Raw genomic sequence first — 19885 nt, 5'->3', positions numbered from 1 at the left:
CATCAAGGTATGCTCCTATAAAAGCTTTCCTTGAAAGAAGGCGACATGTTTTCCAAAAGAACAGATAAATGGATATGCCTGCATCAGATCGCACAGTTCTCCTGGGGCAAGTCAAAAATGATAAAGTTAGTTAGAACAAAAGCAGGCTGCTGCTGCTAGGACCCCTCTACCAGCCCAGGTCACACAATTCCTTCACCAACATGGTACACTCGCTGGCTTTGCTCTTAATTGTCAAGACTACTCATTTATGGATGCCTGAGGACAGTAGGACTAAGGTTTGTAATGAAAATAATTAACTATGAGAGAGAATTCATCAATATCAAAGTGACAGGGAAAAATATAAGAAGCAGATAGGATGCAGAGTATTTTCAGCCTCATTTATCAAAACTCTTGAATGGCCTGACTTAAACTCCTCACATAACGTAGAACACCATTTTCATGTCTCATTAAATAAAGAATACTTTGAGAAGCTACAGACCTAGCATGATCTGCATTTATCATCCAATCAAGAATCATTTTCAAGGTAAACAAGGGGAAAAGCCCGTCATATTTAACTTGGCACTTACCTGCAAGTATACCGTTCCTTGCCCTTCCGAAGCAGGTTCTCGGGCAGAGCATTCGGAGGGGCTCTGAAGTTGAACATGGAGGGAACTGACTGGATGAGTTCATTGCCTTCTGGTTTCAGAGCACTGAAGCTTTCTAGCTTTTCAGCCATGTTTTCAATGGCAGACATCTGGGAATTGAAAAAAATGCGATACAATCAGTGGGCGGTCACCTTGATGACCACTCAAAGTAATGATGCCAGCACAGCACTGACCATGATGCCATGACTCTGGTAGCAAGTTAAGGCGGACAAAAGCACTTTCCTCAGGACAACCCCATGATGAAGGGAACACACGTATCATTACCCTATTTTAAAGATGAGTGAAGGGTCGGGGATATACGACACAGAATAATGGGTAGAATGCTGGACCTGGAGTCAGGAGCCCTGAGTTTGAACCCTACCTCAAGCACCTACTAGCCATGTGAACCTGGGCAAGTCATGGCTTCAACTTCTTCACCTGTAAAGTGAGGATGATGGTGGCACCTTTTCCCAGGGTAATGGTGGAGATGAGATGAAGCAACACAGAAAAAGTGCCTGGTAAATCTTCAAGCACTGTAACAACACTAGTGGTTAATATTACCATTACTTAACTTTCCAGCCTCAGCTTCACCTACAAAATGCATCTAATGATAACAGATCTACAGGGCTATTATTATTTACAGATGGTGTCCCCATTTTGTCTCGGTATCCCTGCTGCACACAGGATCATAGGAAGGGTCCTCAGAGGCCCCCCACTTCATAGAAAAGAAACTGAGGCATGTGTATAAATAGCAAGGTTCATAAAGCACTTTATGTGTGTAATCCCAAGGGTGAATGCTCTTATCTCCATTTTACAGTTAAGGTAACTGAGGCAAACAGAGGTTAAGTGACTAGCCCAGGGTCACATAACTATTAAGTGTCCAAAGCAGCTTTTGAACCTGTCTTCTTGATTCCAAGTCTAAGACACCACCTCAGGGTCAGCTAATTGCCTCCTTGGATCACAAGCTTCCTCCTTAAAACAAAGCATAAATCTCCAGCCCGAGGAATTTCTGGTAGGGCTAGATCAGCTCAGTTACTGTGATCAACAAGTCACCCTAGCAATAAAAGGATAATGCAGGACAAAGACACAAATCTTTAGGCAGAATCTAAGATACCAGTGGTGTGCTAGTGAACGTTTAATAACCAGCTCTCCAGAAAATATAGTGCTGAGTACAGAAGTATGGAAAGCAAAACAAGCCCTACTCATAACGGCCTTCCATCCTAATGGGAGAGACAAGGACATAGAAAAATATGCACAAAAATAAAAATAAAGCTTATGTGTATACACGCATACACACACGCACACACACACAAAGGAGGTAATTTGGATGAAGGGCATAGGAAGTATTATTCTACCTGAAATTACAAATCCCTCTGCATCATCTGACTTATTCTCTGCTGGGTGTTTTGGTCCAGACCCGTGATTTTATTAGGGTAGGAATCTCCCAGTGAGGACCTGCCACTCCAGATCAAAGGGGATCTCTTCAAGACCACCAAGGGTGACTCACCCAGGGCCACACAGAGGCAAGTCTTGAACCCAGGCTTTTCTGAAATGTTTCCTCTTGAGACGACCTCCCATTCAGTTGTTGGCATGTTTGTGTGCTCTCTCTCCATCCCCCTTTAGAATATAAGTTCCCTGAGGGTAGGTACTTTTTGGCTTTTTATGGACACAGCACCTGGCCTGCTCCTCTACCCTGCCTCACTGCAGTCTTTGGTGGGTGCTGCATTAGACGTTAGGTCCACCTTGGTCAGCATTCTTAAAGGCTACATACTTGTTGGCACCTCAGCTGGTGGAGGGATCCTCTCCACTCTTGTCTACACCTCCCAAAGTCACCTGAGCATTGGCTTCCAGATGCGCTTCAATAAGAAAAAAAAAAACTCAGGAATGAAATGCCACCACTCCAGTGGGGGCAGGGGAAAGTAAACTTTCAGAGCTCAGCACTGAGTTACTCATTTCTGCATTTTCCACATTCTCATTCTCTGTCGTTCTTAAGGAAAATTCTTCAAGGACATAGCAGAGACCAGCGGAGGAGGGAAAGGTGGGTGGCAAAAAAAAAAGACAAGGGTACAAAGGGGGCCCCAGGGAAAGGTACAGGGGGTATAAATTAATTTCAAAGGAATAGCACAGTTGGCTATATCACAGATGATGGGTGCTTCAGGGAGAGACAGGCACCAGCCTCTTTGGAGCCCAAGGGAGAAAGGAAAAAACATATTTCATATTTAAGTGGGAAATGAAGGAAACGTATGCTCTGTAGACACAGGGTGACACAGGATGCCATTTGTTTCTGAAAGCAGGGTGAGCCGAATTCAATTCTCTCCTTACCAAGCAAATATCCTCGGCTTGATGGTCCAAATGACTATGCATGTTCTAGTTAGCTCTGGGTGATGGTGGTGTTTCCCCCTCCCCACTTTAGCCCCTGGCCTGGCCTGCCCTCCCATTTCATGCTCAGACTCTTAACGCTAGCTACAAATTGCAACGCACAGGGTACCACTGCCAATTTGCCAAATGTCTTTCATCAAACACTGTGCAAAAAAAAAAAATCTCAGAGGGAAGTCAAGATACATTTACTTGTCAGATGGCAAATGTGAAAGCATTGGGAGGCGGTCGGGGCTATAAGCTCAGGGGTTTGATTCATAATCACTCAGCTGCTAAAACATTTTCCACAGATGCGAGTGGACAGCACATTTGTCAATATGAAGGATTCTGACGGGTGCTGATCACAGGGCAGAGAGATGTGATGATGATGGCCCTCCGAGAGGGGCTGATTCTGGCTCAACAGAAAGATGGCATTATCAGCCTCCAGTGCCCACCCTTGGCGTTTTTTTAGATGACCTTGGAGCTTGTTTATTCAAAATCCATCTACAAAATAGTTGATGATGGGATTTTTACGGCACTGAATCTTTTTAATTTTCCCTTATAAAAAGCCACGGTGATATCCTACTCCTGGGGAATAAACTGGGGGAATGAAAATGACATCTGGCCTTCCAGCTGATTGGCAGGAATAAGCGAGAATAAGGGTGACGATTTTGTGATTTTTTTTATTGGGGGTGTCCATTGCTGATGGCAATAAAATGTTCCATTCAAGTAAATTTAATATCTGAGTAAATAATCAGTCCCCATCTTCAGGGACCTCCCATTCTAAGGGGGGAGATAACATACTGATAGGTACATACAAGATTAAACACACAGAGTAGAGGGGAGTCCTCTGAGTTTCATTATCTCACGGTGCTAAATCATTTTAGGACCAACTACCCCCCCCCAAAGACAAAGATTCCAACAGCCACGCATCTCTGGGAAATACCTTTTATTTTACATTGAAAAGGGCCCAACTGTTCTCTCCTTGTCCCACAAATGAGAAACAAACCCTCCAAGTCACTAAAGGCAATCCGCTGTTTCAGAAAAGGCACCTGGCTTTAAAGGGAGGCTATTTAAGAATGTGACTGTACAAGCTCCAAATCTTTCCTGTTCTAAAAATCCTCTAGCTATAATAATATATATAATATATAATAATATGTATTATATATAATATAATAATCCTAATAGTAGGAGGCTGATTGCTGAAGAAATGATGTTCTTAAAGATAATGGAGGAAAGAAAAGGAGGAGTACTTCTCCTTCCCTCCTCTTCTCCTATCCCCCTTTCTCTTTTCCTTCTGAGGATGCTAAGCAAAAATAAAAAGGAGATGAAGGGGATGGGATGAGAAAGATGGAAGATGCTGTGGAAAGAGTGAAGGGCAGCTGTTTACATACACACACACGCACAGGCACACGCACGCTTTGGTACAACTGATATTCCCTCTGCTCATGTAAAAGCTATCACTGAATCCTGCCTTTCACTTTCCTTCAGGCTGGCCATGGCAGTGCTCTCTCCCTTGCCTGCCAAAGGAGCTGCCATTCCCCCATGGAAGCAGAGAGCAGAGATGCCAAAGTTTGCTGAGGGGTAGAGGGGACAGGCCCAGTACACAACCCAAGTGTCGTAGACCAAGGTGAATCCCATCTGGTCTGTAACCCTAGATGCTGGGACCTCTCCTGACATCCAGACCTTCCCAATATGGAACCAAAGACAAAGCTGTTTGTTTCCAGGGGAAAAGACAATGGTCTGTATAGGGACTAGGGAGTTCGGGAACATGCATTTTACCAAAGTGCATGCTGCAATTTAAAAGAGAACACACAAGAGATCCAGTGTCTTTGGGGAGCAGTATTTAACTACAGCACAGTGGTCTGCATATTTTCCTGTAACTTATATAACAATATGATGAGGAAAAAGAGAAGGAAAAGAATGAGGAGGGAAAGGAGGAGAATTGGGAGGAAAGGGAAAAGGGAAAAAAGGGAAGGGGGAAAAAGAAGGAAAAGGAAGAAGGGAAGAGGAAGAAACATGGAAATTGAGGCAGAAAAGGAGAAGAAAAATTGGGACAAAAGTCACAATATATATTCAGAAAAGTCACTGCTTTGTGGCCCATTAATGTCTTCTAATCTCTGATCAGTAAATGACTTTACATGGAACACAAAAAAATTTTATTTACACATATATAATGGTTGTCGATGCTATCAGCAACTAGACCCTGGAAAAGGAAGTCGTTTCACTCCCCTTCCTGGTCCCTAAGAGGCTATTAACCTTATACTGACGCAAACTCGAATGTAGTCGTAATTCCCCAGCCCCTGCCCTCCAAAGCAGACCTTACCCTTGTCTGATAAAAACAAGCACTTTTATAAACATTTCAGCAGGCAAGATATCAACAGGGTCCTGAACGTTTATCTTAAAATTTATTATACAGCGGCTGAAAATTGGTGACATAAATACTTTCCCTTTAAAATGATGAAAGTGATAACCCGATTACAAGAGACGATAGCCCCAGCGGTGCCACGAATTATATGACCTTGGGCTTCACAAATTGGACTACTTCGGGCGTTATCTTAAAACAACCAACTCGCAGAAGTAACTTATGGGAAAAGTTTGTCCATCTTAGTTTTCTATTTTTATTTGTTGGGTATCTTAACAAACCTCAAAAGCATGGTCATGAAATTTAAACATTTATCTAAAAGACAGGAATAAGTGATGATCAGTTTATGACTTTCAACAGTCATCATTATAAAAAAGCTTAGGTTTTATGAGCATGGAAATATGATGAGTATGACAAACTATCCATTATGTCTCATATTTAAGCTTAACAATATATATGGAGTCATTAAGAAGCTAGTGGAGACAAATGAGGAGAGATCATTTCTAAATGAGTTCAGTGGCAAGAAATATGATAATGACCATCAAAGCTAGCTATTTAAATCAGAAAGGCAGCACTCAGGAAATCCTCTGCCCAAAAGTATCTCCTCACTTTCTCTCATGTTGCTTCAATGTCACCATTCTAGATTTTTTTTCTCCTTTGGGTCATTAAGCTTTCTTGTCACCAAGTCCCCATTTAAAATAAAAGATAACCCTAGGATGTGTTAACACCTTAAACTGTAAGCAGGCAACCTCTTAGGGAAACCTTTGGGTAAGGAGAATTATACAAAAAGGTACCGATGAGGTGGGCAGTGGGCATCTACATGCCACAAAGGAGAGAGGTGAAGGCAGAATTCGCCTACTTCACTTTTTTTACATTAGCAAGTCCCACCTGTTTAATTTTTGAATTAGAGGTGTCAGAAATAGTCTTTCTTGGAATGATGCTCACTCTTGCCCTCCTGGCACTTTAATAAGATGGCTGATCTCTATCATGGATGCCTTCTTTGAGGGAGAGGGTTGAGGGAATGGGCAGTGTGGAATATTTGCACAACACTTAACGTCTCATGTTTTCCTTTCCTCTTGATATATTTGGAAGGAAAATGACAATTAATACAATTCCAGTCCTAGCAAAATACGCCTCTACCAGACGTCATGTACTGATGGTAGGACATCTCTAGCGATGGTTACTTATTAGCTAACTGATGCAGCAGAGTACGCAAAGCTGTCAGGTGGGTATTTAAAACATAATCTTTGCTTGAAGCCCATTTCATTCTACCATGACTTGGACCATGAATGTTAATAGCACTTTGTGAACCCAGTCCCTTAATCCCAAGTAAAAGCACCTCTTAGCCTCTAATTTTGCAGAACACAGAGCTCAGTTTAGTCAATAATCTTGAACCTTGGTCACCTCACTCTCATAAAGATTTCCTAACACTGAGGCTCTCTGGGCTTGAGGAACTGATTTTTGAACCCCCAAGTGTAAGCCATTCCATTTATCCCCAGCAGATCTTTCCTGCTCCCCTGCCTGCAGCTGCCAATGTTCTCTCCTTGACTTTACTGCAAATAACTTTGTTGGTAATTTGTATTTCCTCATTTGTGCCGATGCTGCATCCCCACATCTCCAGTCCTTATAGAACATAAGTTCCATGGGCCAGGCACTTATTTTCCTTGTACTGGTAAATAGCATAGTACTTCTATACAGCATACCTAAAATGGTATATCTAGCATAGCCTTGTATACAGTTTAATAACATTATGTTGAATGAAATCATGTTGAATGAAACTGGACTGGATAAAATGACTCGGAGATTACGTAAGATACCTCGCACTGTGGAATAAACTTTAAAAATTCACAATTAATTAATTTATTAATGTATTTAATGACAAAGCTTTAATCATTAAATAATAAAAGCAGAGGACTGTAGCTTGGGGAACCTAAGCTGCTGCTTTGTTTTTAATAGTTCACAGCACGTACATCATCCCACAGAAAAGTACATATGGTGCTTGTCAGTACACCATGATTTAAAGTGTGAGTTACTTTGTTCTTAATTTATGGTACAGCGGTGCATTGTTTTAATCAAAAAATATAAGTAGGAAACTTACCCAAGTTCTCTGATCAGGCAGTTGGAACTGGGAGCAAAATTGAAACAAAAACAAAAAATTACTTTTACGTTGGAACTCTCATTTCCATCCATCTAAGCAATTAACACTTCACTTCATTGTTTGTCATGGAATTGTACCTTCATGAAAACTGTGGCAGCCATCAGAGAACTGAAAAATGTTGCCACCACAGCCTTCCTTCTCACCCTTGAGGCTTCTAAATCCCATGTTAGGGAGGTGAGTGAAAATCAGTGGCCCCTTCCCGCTCAGAAAGGTGAACAGGAAAGGGTTAACTCGAGTTGGGGTGTTCTCGTTAGCCCTGGTTAACGGCAAAGTTGCCCCCCATTCAAGGCTTGGCTGACTGGTCAGGCATAGGGGCAGGGATGGTTTCATTCCCCAGAGCCTAGCAGGGGCATACTGCAGGTGCCTAATAGACAGTAATCTGTGGAGGAGCTTTCATTAGCACTGACCATGTAACAGGCATTTTATTAAACTACAGGAACACACAAAAAAAGGCAAAGTGTTCTGTGCTCTCGGGGACATTATATTCTAATGGGGGGAAAACATGTAAATAAACAGATTCGTATAAAATACATACAGAGTAGACAGAAGGTAATCTTAAAGATGAAAGTGCTAACTGCTGGAGAGGAGAGGAAAGACCTGGAGGTGAGAAAGGCAGGCTGAACTGGTCAGGATAGAGAACCCTGCAGAGCACGAGAATTTATTTAAATTCCAAAAGGAAGATGTGGGATTCCATTAGAAGAAAACCACATATAAATATGACATATTTAATATTTTTTTCTGTATCCCACCACAGAAAAAATATCAAGATGTTAAGATTAAAGGACAGAGCACAATAGGGAAACAAAAGATGAAGTGATTTCCTGAAGGCCATATGAGTGCTAGGCCAGCTGGTAGTGCAGTGGATAAAATGCCTGCCTTGGAATCAGGAAAACCAGAGTTCGAATCCAGCCTCAGACACTTAGTAGCTGTGTGACCCTGGGCAAGTCATGTCACCCTGTTTGCCTCAGTTTCTTTATCTGCAAAATGAGCTGGAGAAGATATCACTCGGGTATCTTTGCCAAGAAAATCCCAAATGGGGTCCCAAAGAGCCAGACACCATTGATTAACAACATACAATTCCTTGCAGTGGAAAACATGGAGTCTCTCAAACTGCCAGGAAGAACAAATCTGGGATTACAAAAGACAAATTTTTCTACAGGGAAAACAGAAGTGACTTAGCTTAGCTAAGCAAAGTTTAGGCTGGCAGCCTTTGGAGGGAACAGGAATCACTAAACGCCCTGGGAGCTGCATTCCTTTCCAGCTGGGGAAAGAAAGCGTTAACCCAAGATCAAGCCTGGATGCTACATTTTTCAGTTACAAATGAATAGAGAGAAAATTCACAGAAGAACAAAGGTGGCAAGGCTTTCCCTAGACTTGGTGCAGCAGTGGGGCACTGACAGAAGGAATGATCGCTGAAATTCCCCTCCCCCAACCAGAGCCTCTCGGAGGTCAAGGCCAAAGAAGCAAGTGGTAAGGTATAACCCTGGTGTGGGGAGGACTGTCAGTTTATTTTTCAATCACAGATGCTCCCTCAGATAACTGGACTAAGTATCCCTGGCCTTGCCTTGTCTGACTTCAGTTGGATGTAACTGGCTTCATTTCCAAGTACATTTTCTTCTATTCTGTTAATGACTACATCTGAATGAGATAAATATATTTTTCATATACCCCCACGGTTGCCCCTGACCTCTGCATTTCCCTGTGTCTCTTTGTACATGACATGAGGCCCCAGCAGCTCTGGGAAAGAATGGCCTTTCCCAGTTTAGGGCCAGAATTCCAATCACCCATGCGATTTTTGGAGAGTTGTACCTCGCTAACTAGAAGCATAATCACAAGACATTCGTGGTTTATAACTACCCTTCTCAGAGGAGAATTATGATGAACTTGGGGCCTTTTAAATCTGCTTCATCAGAGCACGAGCCTAGAGATGCCTCGAGTTACAAGTCTGAATCATAAATAATCACCCAGAAAAATAAAGTTAAATATTACCCCTCCCTCAATGTGCACTGTGATCATAGCCAGAGGTCACGAAGCCCTGGTGCTGGGGGAGATGAGTGGGCAAAGGACACAACAGAGGTGGCTGGATCTTATTTACTTTTATTTTTCTTTTAATGTCAGGCTTGGTGAAAGCAAAACCAAGGAAAACAAAACACCTGAACACATTCCAAGTTCAGGAAAATATGCAGTGAGGAGGAAAAACTAAATGTCCTTTGAAAGGGGGGATAGGAAGATGGCTCCCATTACAAATCTAAATAGGAGTTATGTCCTAGATGACAACTGTCAAGCCACCTGACCTCAAAGAAATTGTGCTGATACACAATGACAAATGAAAACCACAAATCTGAACATTCCACATTATTACTGATTCCTCCACGTTTTCTACACAAGATCTCCAACTCTCTTTCCTAGTCCCGACCTAAGACAGCAATGAGCAAATTCTCCAGAGTGCCAGACTACCCCAAAGTACTTCCTTTATATCCCAGCCCTTAGTACAGTACCTGGCACACAGTAGGCCCCCCATCCAGGCCTGTTAATCTGTTACTGTCTATCACTCCCTTGCAATACGCCTGCAGGTTTACAGATCAAAGACAGTGACCTAAATGATCTTTAATGACCCTACAGCTAAGCAAACACTTGGTAAGGATCAAACTATCAGTTCAGATTCTAGTAATTACCAGTAACATCCCACATTCCTGTCCAGTATCTGATCCACGTATCCATGCATTCGCATGCCCTGTACTTGTTGGCAAGGAACATCTTTTAATTTCTGGTCTGTATCCTTTCCCTGATAACAACCATTCCTCTGACTCTCTAGGGTAACTTCCTTGCCATCCAAAGACCCATTCAGAGGGACCTCAAGGTTAAAATTATTTTCATAATAAAATAAAGCATTCTTCACCTATTAAAATACTCCATTTTCCAATTACAAATATAGGTAAAGCCAGATTTTCCTCATATACTTCATCCAAAACAAAGTACTGCAACAGAAATATATGAGAATCTACCTGTCATCAACTAAACCAAACATTAAAGAGCTTGGCAAACACATGTAAAACAATGCCACTCCTCTCCTTACTTTTTTAAAAACAGCACTTTATTTGAAATATCAGCATGTAATAAGTTTATGATGATGATTTTAAACGAACTAATAATGATAGTTTAAGATTTATCAGTTTTAATTTTTAACATGGTAAATGTTGCCAGCTATAACCCACATAAAAAGTTCTTTGGAGTCCTCTGTGATTTTTTGAGAATATAAGGGCAGTTTAGTGGCATAGTAAATAGAGGATTGTGCCTGGAGTGAGGAAGACCTGAGTTCAGATATGCCCTTGAACAAGGACTAGCTCTGTGAACCTGGGTAAGGCACTTAACCTCTCTCTGTCTCAGTTTTCTCAACTGTTAAATGGGAACATCTACTCACAGGAGAATAAAATCTACTCACAGGAGTGCTGGGAGGATGACATGAAATATTTTTAAAGTGCTTAGCACTCCAAGTCCAGTACTCTTTACATGCCACCATGTTGTTGTGAACTACTACGCATCAACGGGTTAGAAAGAAGTCATAAAATGTTTGCATTGAAAGGGATGTCAGACATCAGGGAATCCAACTCTCCCATTTTACAGACTAAGAAACAGAGGCCTCAAGGCATTGAGTGAATTTGTTCCACTGACACCCAGGGATGTGGAGGTACATACCTAGCTGAGACTAGAACATGGTCCTCTAGCTTCTCAGTCCATGCTGTCTCTTGTTGTCACAGTGTGTTTCACAAGCTACACAACCTGATTTATAGGCTCCATGCTGACCAATCACGATCAATATACGTCATTAAAAATCTGACCATGGTATTTCCAGTTAAGTGCATAAACCTCCAGTAAAGAATTAGCAAACCCACTCTTTGGGGATCTATTTTGGGAAGTTACCAATACATGTAACTTAAATCAACTGAAAAGTAAGATGTCGACAAATGGTAATTGGTAAATGTCTATGCTCTTCTGAGAGAGGAAAAGCATTTTACCCTGAAACATCTCTTTACCAAGAAGTAAAACTCTAATGAACCATACTACTGTCTGACCCTCCTGGTTAAAAATTATTACTAAAATGGAAAAGAAACAGAGTCGTGTAACATGTATGAGTCTGTGGTTCAAAGGGCTGCTATCAGATGAAGGTATTTGTACATCAGGTACAGAATCCTCACAGGGTGAGAATTTCTGAGCACCTCCTTGTCTACAGCCGGCCAGTACCCTGGCCCTCATGAGGGTGAAGCAGGATTCAGGAAGCAGGGCCACATCTAGAAAAAGGTGGCGTAGAAAGATCAAAGAAGACAGCAGAATCACGTCTTGGGCGCAACCTCCTGACAGCATTCACACTATCGGCTAAAAGTGGAAGGGCAACAATAACTTTTGAGTTGGATATGTCACTTCTAAATTCTGAACAACTGAATTAATTACTATTGGTTAAGAATTATTATAAATTATTAGCTAACTGAATATGCCATTTCCTAGAAATGCCCTAGAGATTCTATCTTACTATCTGACAAGAAATATCATCTTCAACTCATAAGAGACAAAAACAAACAAAAATACACTTTTAGGGCATTTTGCCTGTTATATCTATTCCCCTAGCCATTAAAGAGAAAATATTTAGCTTCCTTCAAAACACAGCCACCTCCTAGACAAGACTTTTCTTCCATTCTCCCACCCCCCAGTCATTAGTGATCCCCTTTTGGAAATAACACAAAACCACTTGATATTATGGTGTGCAAACATGTTAGCATTCGCATGGTCTTTCTTCAGTAAAACGTCACATCTTGGATGACAGAAATTGTTCCTTTTTGTTTTTGTACCTCGTAAAGTGCCTTAGCAGGTAACAAGAACTTGGGAAATACTTGATAAATTGAAATGAAAACTTAGGGAAAACACTTGTTGAAATGAGTAAGGAACTATAAAAAAACTAATGACCCAGCTATGATGCCCTCATAGAAATGTGGCCCTACTCTGCATCAGCGAAAAACCATGTTGTTTAACTGATGTTGGAGGGTTAGGAGACGAAGATGTTCTGCTCAGATTGATGGATCATCAAGTAGATGTCTAGCATCTATGTCAAGGATTCTTAACTCTGTGTGTGTGTGTGTGTGTGTGTGTGTGTGTGTGTGTGTGTGACATGGACCCCTTGACCACTTTGATGAAGCCCATGGATCTTTTCTCAGAATTATGTTTTAAAATACATAAAATGCTTAGGATTACAAAGGAAGCCAATTGCATTGAAATGAAGTAATTTTTCTTCCCATTCAATTTTCTTCCCATTGGGCTGCCCGAAATTTCCCAGTTTAAGAAGCTCAGCTCTATGGAAACAGTGCGCTAGGTGAACGATTTCCTGTTTTCTCCGGCAGTAAAGGAAAAAATAAAAATACCATCAGTCAGTAGCCTAGGACACGCCACCAGGAGATGCTGATCTTTTCCTTTATATCAGTAAAGTTTAGACTAAAACCCTAGCTTACCCCCATCCTTTTGTATATTAAACTATATTCAATCCAAATAAGACAGTAATTCTATAAGCTGCCAAAAAGAGACTATACAGTAACATCAAGGCCTTGCTTTTTACATGAATATTCACTTGTTTTTCTTCATTAAAGAGACTGGGTTTGAATTCTCCTCGAATTTCCTGTGTTCTTCCGCATGAGCGTCATAGGAAATCCTCATGTTCTAGAGATTTCTTTCATTTCGTTGCATCTGCTTTTCTAGATCAACAAGTTAGTTTACAAGCTCTACATCTCAAGTCCAAAAATACTTACTTGTGGATGAAATAAGAATCCTGGAGAAGGTCTCAAGTACTTTTCTTTTAAAGCTTCAAGTGGGTCAGTGAGCTTTCTTTTCTCTACCCTGAAAGGTTAAAATTACATTTGCTAGTGATGAATCAGTCTTGTATATCGATCACTACATAAGCACCTGACGTTTAAAACAGCTTACAATAAAACAAGTGAGAGGTTTCTGGGAAATATACTCATAAAAACAGAAAGAGATCTGCTGAGTGCACGTGGCTCTTATTAAGAAAGCAAGTCAGTACAGATACAAAGGGAGAAGACTCCACTAGTGATGGGAAAATCTTACCCACACCATAAGGCATGTCCTCATCCACCTGTCCATCACACACTCACCAAGTTAGCAACTCACTGCTTTCTGGACACTGATTCCTACACTTCTGCACTGACCTGCTGGCGTTACCACTAACCAAGGAAACCAGAGGGAATAGACGATGGCAAGAAGGTGTAGGTGAAGGATACTTGAAAACGAGCCCACCCCATCTTTGGCTCCAATCATTATCCATATCTATTATTTTTTAACACCTTCTTCAGTGAGAAAGCTGCACATTACAATGGACTGAATTAAACGGATCCCTCCCCCTCTTTTCCTTTCCATTTCAAAACTCTTGTACAAGGACATTCAAAAACAATTTTAAAATTTGTTCCAGACTAGAAAGTAATCTCCTTCAGTAGAGGAAATCTGGGGAGGGGAGAGGTAATGCTGTATAAACCCAGCACACAGCAAAGGACCCTGAACCTAAAAGCAGCTTAATAAATGTTTGAGGGATTGGATTAGTTGACTAGGATGTTAGATCAACACCCATGATGTGGACTGGGTCTGGGATACGTGGGGGCAGGTGATGGCTAGAGAATCAGCTGGAGAAGAAGCAATGGGATATGTGTGGCTGAAGAGGTAAGGTGGGCTGGTGGATTAGAGGTAAAAGATTATAATGGAACTGAGGGACATACGGTGGGGGCAGAATGCCATTACTGGCATTAAAGAGATACAAGCACCCAAAGACTAAGAAACGGCCCTTTCCAAGGTTTCCTCCTGAGAGCCAACCTAAAAGTAACGCTGATCAAAAAGACACAATTTGTAGGACAAACAATCTATGTCTGGTCCCCAACAATCTTTCCCTTAATGATAGGGCTTTCATAAGATTTAAGTGAAGGCAATTGAAAAGAACTGAAAACTTGTCAAAATTTGTCCATTTTTGGTTGTTTTCTGATTTTCTTTGAAGAGTTGAAAAATGGAGTTCTACACTGGGAATTCTTCCTTAATATTCTATAAATAGCACTGGTACTTTATTAGTTAGATTCAAACGATGTAACATATAGAAAAGCATTTCAATTGATCAAAGCCAAATACATGTGTGTATATATAAAAATATATGTATATGTACGTATGTACAATTCCCAATATTACGGGGAGGATTTGAATCTTGCACAGAAAGGGCTCGTCTCCTCTGCTAGGATTTGTGTTTGTGATGTGATGAACATAAAACCTTCTCTTGATAAACAAGAATCAACTCACATACATAAATGCTCTGTCTTAAGAGAGCCTAGAAAAACATTCTTTGCAAATTCCACTAATTCTTGAGAGCAAAAAAATTCATATAAAATAAGAGAACTGTGGGGCCCAAGACATAGTCTACTCTGAACAGACAAATTGTAGGCCACTATCAGGCTTTTAAAAAATTCCTACACGTAATGTTTGATTTATGAGTCAGAATTTTTTTTATTAAAAATGAAAAGTTTGGAGATGCAGATGAAGAATTTAGATAATGGATGTTTGTCTCCATTTTAATCATAATAAGTGGACCTGGTATTTTTTAAAAATTGGCCATCCATATTATATACAAAAAGTTTTTATGGCTAATATTTCATTTCTGCAGTGCTCCTAGAAGATTTATTTAGAAACAGAGTATGACTAACACTCGTTAATGATGTGAGAGCCAGCTAATAAAGTTCAGATTGGCACTGACATCCACATCACCTTATTTCAAATAACTTGACCCACTGAAGCATTCCCACATATCTGGGTTAATCCTTCAAGGTCCACAACCTTCAGCCACTTGACAAGGTATTTTAAACAGAGTTTTTCTATAAATTCCACTCAGTAAAGTGAGTGCTCAAAAAACTAGATTTACTGTCAAAGAAAAAAAAACATGGAAGGTATTTCAAATTCTGAACATTCATGCCTTGCCACATCTCAGTGATGGATTATATCAACTTATGGTACTTTGGTAGCATCACATGTTGGGTACCAAAAAAGAGAGACAGACAGACAGAGAGAAGGACAGACAGACCCAGAGACACTGACTGACTTCTTCGCAGGTAGCAAAATATTTTCTAGAACATGACTGAGGTTTAAACAGGTTAAGGGTGCATTCTGACTAGCCCATTACCTGTAAATGGGGTCCATAAAGAAAGGTGTTGGTCTAGCATGCTGCAAAGAGGCATCGGAAACCTTTCTTTGGTCAATGCTGCCTCCTTTCTTTTCACCAAAAACATGGTTCTTCCGAGGCTCAGTTGACTTTGTCCCACTGGCTCGGCTCCGGCTACCCATGCTCAGGTCCAGAGGCTGGTCCTGGCTTGTGAGAGGTGTTGCTGCTGGTTTGGAGGTGGCTGGAGTAACCGATTTCTCCTCCTTCCTTTTAGTGGTGAGGTCAAAGGGAGACTCAGGGCTACCTTTTTGGATTTTCTTCCCATCGCCTGGTGACTGAGGCTCCATTTTCAAAGGTAACGGTCTCAAGTCTCTATCAGGAAATGGGTACATTGATTGAGAGAATGCTGGAAAAAATGGGAGGGGAAACATGGAAGGGTAAGGTAAAGCGCCAACTTTTTTGTCTTGTAGCCCCACCAGTCCTGTGGAACCAAAGTATTTTTCAGCAATAGACGCAATGGCTTTTATGGAATCATTCACCGCTCCTGACACCGCAGTTTGCTCCTCTAACGATGGTGAGAAAATGGAATGATTGCTGTATTCTTTTTTATTATTTATTGCAGCCAAACTCTGCAGAGGGCTTACTTTGTCTTTGAACATTTTACCATTTTCTTTAAATTTTTCTTTATCACTTTCAAGGTCACTTTCGAGATCAGAGCCAGAGGTGGTTTCCAGATCACTGCCACTTGGGGTACTGACATCGTCAAGGTCACTACTCTCTGACTGGTCACTGATTTTTTCCAGGGGCCTCTCTTCAGAGGACCTCTCAGGCTGCAGTTCCACTGGCTTATTTTCCCCTACAGGGGGGTGTTTATTTAGTGCCTTCAAAATATCCTGGGTAGCTGGCAGTATCTGAGGATGTGTCATGAGGGGACTTGGACTTTTGTTCCGTTCAGTACTTGGCAGTCCTTTAACAGGAGAACTAGCAGGTACCAAGGGTGGCCTGTGGTATAAGCCGGAAGGAAACAAACCGGGAAAACTAAAGGAAAATCCAGGAGCTGTTGGAAAGGTAAGACCAGCAGAATGCCTATTGGTACCAAAATAGTCAGCAAGGCCCGGATTGCCATGGTTCATATTAACCATGGACGTTTTATCCATAGCTGGGGTCCCAGGAAGTGAAATGCCTTGGCCAAAAAATCCACCTGCGGCAAAATGGTTCTTGCCCTCACAAAACCTCCTGTGCTTATTTAAGGAAGACGTAGTGCTGAACATTTGTCCACAGTCTTTGCACTTGATTTGGGTTCTGCAATCAGCATGCATGCGCTTATGACGACAAAGATTTGAAAACTGGGTATAGGACTTATGGCAGACCTCACCTGTGTACAAACAACAAAAAAGAGTCTCAGGCCCGATGGCAGGCAAGCGGTTGGAGTTTAATAAATCATCAGGATTCCTTTCACCCACCCCCCAAAATGTCCATCAGGAAGCCAGAAAAGGATGTCTCTCCATTGTACTGAAATGGAGAACGCATCAAACCAGAAAAACCTCATTTCCAAAGGGACAAGGCATCCAACCTGACAAATGTCCTGGGACAGCACATATCAAATTCTTTTTTTAAAAAAATTAAAATTAAAAAACAGAGACACGTAGAGAAAATATCCCTTGGCTGATTCTCATGAGTTGTGTAATTTCAAACAGCTTTTGATTTCCTGGGGAAAGTTTAAAATGTGTCATGCGATGATTCACCAATGTGACCCCAGTAAGATAATAATAAGGAAATTGCCCGAAACAGAAGAGATATGCAACATAAGACGTAGTCTTTTAAAAAGGAAAAAAAACTTAGGTTTTCGGGCTCCAAACAAAATTAAACCAGTTCCCCTCCCCAATCCTTGTATCATATAATTCACCTTTATTTTTCTATCCCCTTGGGGGAAAAGCCGGTGACTGGGCTAGTCTCACTTAATGTGTATTATATCATCAGCTCTCATCATTCACACATCAAAGCCACACAACAATGCACATTGTGTATTTGGAGGCATTTTTAACAATCATTTTCATGATTTGAGAAGACTGACATAATTTACAATGGGTCTATTTTAAGTCAGCAAAGGAAGCTCAATTGAATGTACCCCATCCTGCATCGCTGGTTCCCATGAACCGTGATCACGTCCTCTGACTTCCCCTCACACTAGTGCTTGTGTTAACCTTCCTGATCCTGGAAACCCCTGTCCTTGAGAAACACAGCCGCTGGCTGTCATATCTCAACCATTTATCTCAGGGCTTGACTTCTTCAGCTTGGGAGCCAAAAAAAGCTGAGTGTCTATCTGAGGATTTGTGGGACATGAGAGTTCGGCAAGAAGCAGAGCACTGAGCTCCCGCTACAAATAAAATCTAATGGTCTCCTTGGGTCTATGTTCACGGCTCCATCTGCCTTGGCCCCCAACTCCCCGCTGAATTCCTTGAACGTTAGAACACCACTAGCTTGAGCAAGATGCCAGTAGGTACCTGTAAGGATCAGATCCTAAGGGCTCGATTCCTACTTTTACACTTCCTCACCAGTTAGCCCATAAAAAAAACTAATTTGTCAGTAATTGCTAGAGCAAATTCACTTTGAAAGGAAAAAAAAATCTATATGGTCCAAAGTCATCCTTCAATCTTTTGGGAGGGGGTAGCTATATTTGACTATCGATCTATTGAACCAAAGTCATTTTAAAAACTCAAGCATCAGGGCAATTTTTAGAGTAATAATTTAAAAAAATACTATCTCAAATAAAACTCACACTTTGACTGAAATCAAAAGACTACACATACTCCAAGTGAGTACTATAAAATAATTCTGACTACTAAACGTCTACATATCTTACCAAGTATAAAATAAAATGTATGATTAGACTGAAGAAAAAGAAATCAAGTGCCTCATGAGAATGCCCAAAAGTGAAAGTATTTAAAGAGACAACTTCAGGGAGTAAACAGATACACAGGTTCAAATTCAGATAGCTGCATAACCCTGGGCAAATCATCCAACCTCTCTGGGTCTCAGTTCCCTCATCTGTAAAATGGGCAGGATGGACTCAGCGATCTCTGAGGATTTTTCCTACTCTAAATCTTCAATTAGGTTAACACCATTTCATTGGGGCATTAAAGAGAATCAGATGGGATAACATGACATGGCCAAAATTTGGTAAATACCCTATTTTACATCAGCATTAGAGCCACAGCACGGTGCCGTGTCCAGTCAAAGATCTGGGTCTTCCTCTGACCCATATTAGCTGTGTGACTGAGAAGAAAGCTAAACTTTGATTCCCCCAAGCAATTTTCAACACAGATTTCAGAGGAGTTACTGATTTTCCTTGGTGAGTTTCCACAGCAGGATTCCCCTCACTAATGAAGTCATCATTGTAAAAAAAATCAACAATTTATTTAACTTTGATTAAGACATGCTACAAAAGACGCCTTTGATTTGGAGTCTGAGGCTCCGGTCTCTTATTAACCATATGTCCTTCTGCAAATCACATCCTCTCTCCCAGACTTGGTTTCTGCATCTCTAAAAGGAGGATGGCCCCTGAGGTCCCTTCCTACTTTAGTCTACAATCCAGTGCCCTTGTTCTGACACATTTCCTCTCTGTAGGACCATGGTCAAGTTCCTTACAACCCTTCTGAATTTCCTCATCTGTGAAACATCTGTTCTGCCTCGCACCGCTGCCGTGAGGAAAGGACTTTGTAAATTACAGAATGATATATAAATTTGAGTTAGCATTATCACAATCATCCCTCCACAACTACAGGGCTGGCCAAGGGGCTAGAAAGAGCCTGCCTTTGAGACTGCAAAAATCCATATAAAGAGCCACACACCTCGTCCCTTCCCACGTCCTTTAAAGAGAAGCCCACCAGAGGGTAGATCTCCCAGGTAGGAAGTTTTTAAAAGTTTGCCATGTTACCAAATGAACTCTTGTTGTCAACGTGGTGTGCCTTCCCAGCAAAGTTTTTCCTTAACACTACATAGCTGGAGAGGCTTAAGAAGAGAAATAGCTTCCACATTGGGTTATATCAGGTGCATCTGACATCTCTACGTGCACCTTATCACTGCACGGATGAGCTACATCTATCTCTCTAGTCCCCAGACCTCAAGAATGCGTGATGCTTCTCCCATTGGAGGTTTTAATCACTTGGGAGACCTTGTAAACCACCACATTTCCA

The 19885-nt window shown here is 41.3% G+C and overlaps 1 protein-coding gene across 13 annotated transcripts in view; it reads right to left on the bottom strand.

The window, feature by feature from the left end:
• MECOM (MDS1 and EVI1 complex locus) overlaps positions 1–19885 on the bottom strand; it is a 683063-nt gene that overhangs the window by 17208 nt on the left and 645970 nt on the right. For 10 of the 13 annotated variants that reach the window (XM_072618536.1, XM_072618530.1, XM_072618531.1 and 7 more), the window contains 4 exons: positions 15711–17064; positions 13294–13381; positions 7442–7468; positions 567–733 (listed from right to left, as the gene is read on the bottom strand). In XM_072618536.1, the coding sequence (XP_072474637.1) occupies positions 567–733; positions 7442–7468; positions 13294–13381; positions 15711–17064 (1636 nt within the window). The remainder of the gene's footprint in view (positions 1–566; positions 734–7441; positions 7469–13293; positions 13382–15710; positions 17065–19885) is intronic. The other 3 variants (XM_072618533.1, XM_072618534.1, XM_072618541.1) reach the window with 1 other exon arrangement.

This window comes from Notamacropus eugenii, chromosome 6, assembly GCF_028372415.1.
Source record: "Notamacropus eugenii isolate mMacEug1 chromosome 6, mMacEug1.pri_v2, whole genome shotgun sequence".
In the NCBI taxonomy this organism is placed as follows: domain Eukaryota; kingdom Metazoa; phylum Chordata; class Mammalia; order Diprotodontia; family Macropodidae; genus Notamacropus; species Notamacropus eugenii.
The sequence above is the reverse complement of the archived record's forward strand: the minus strand, read 5'-3'. Positions and strand labels throughout refer to the sequence as shown.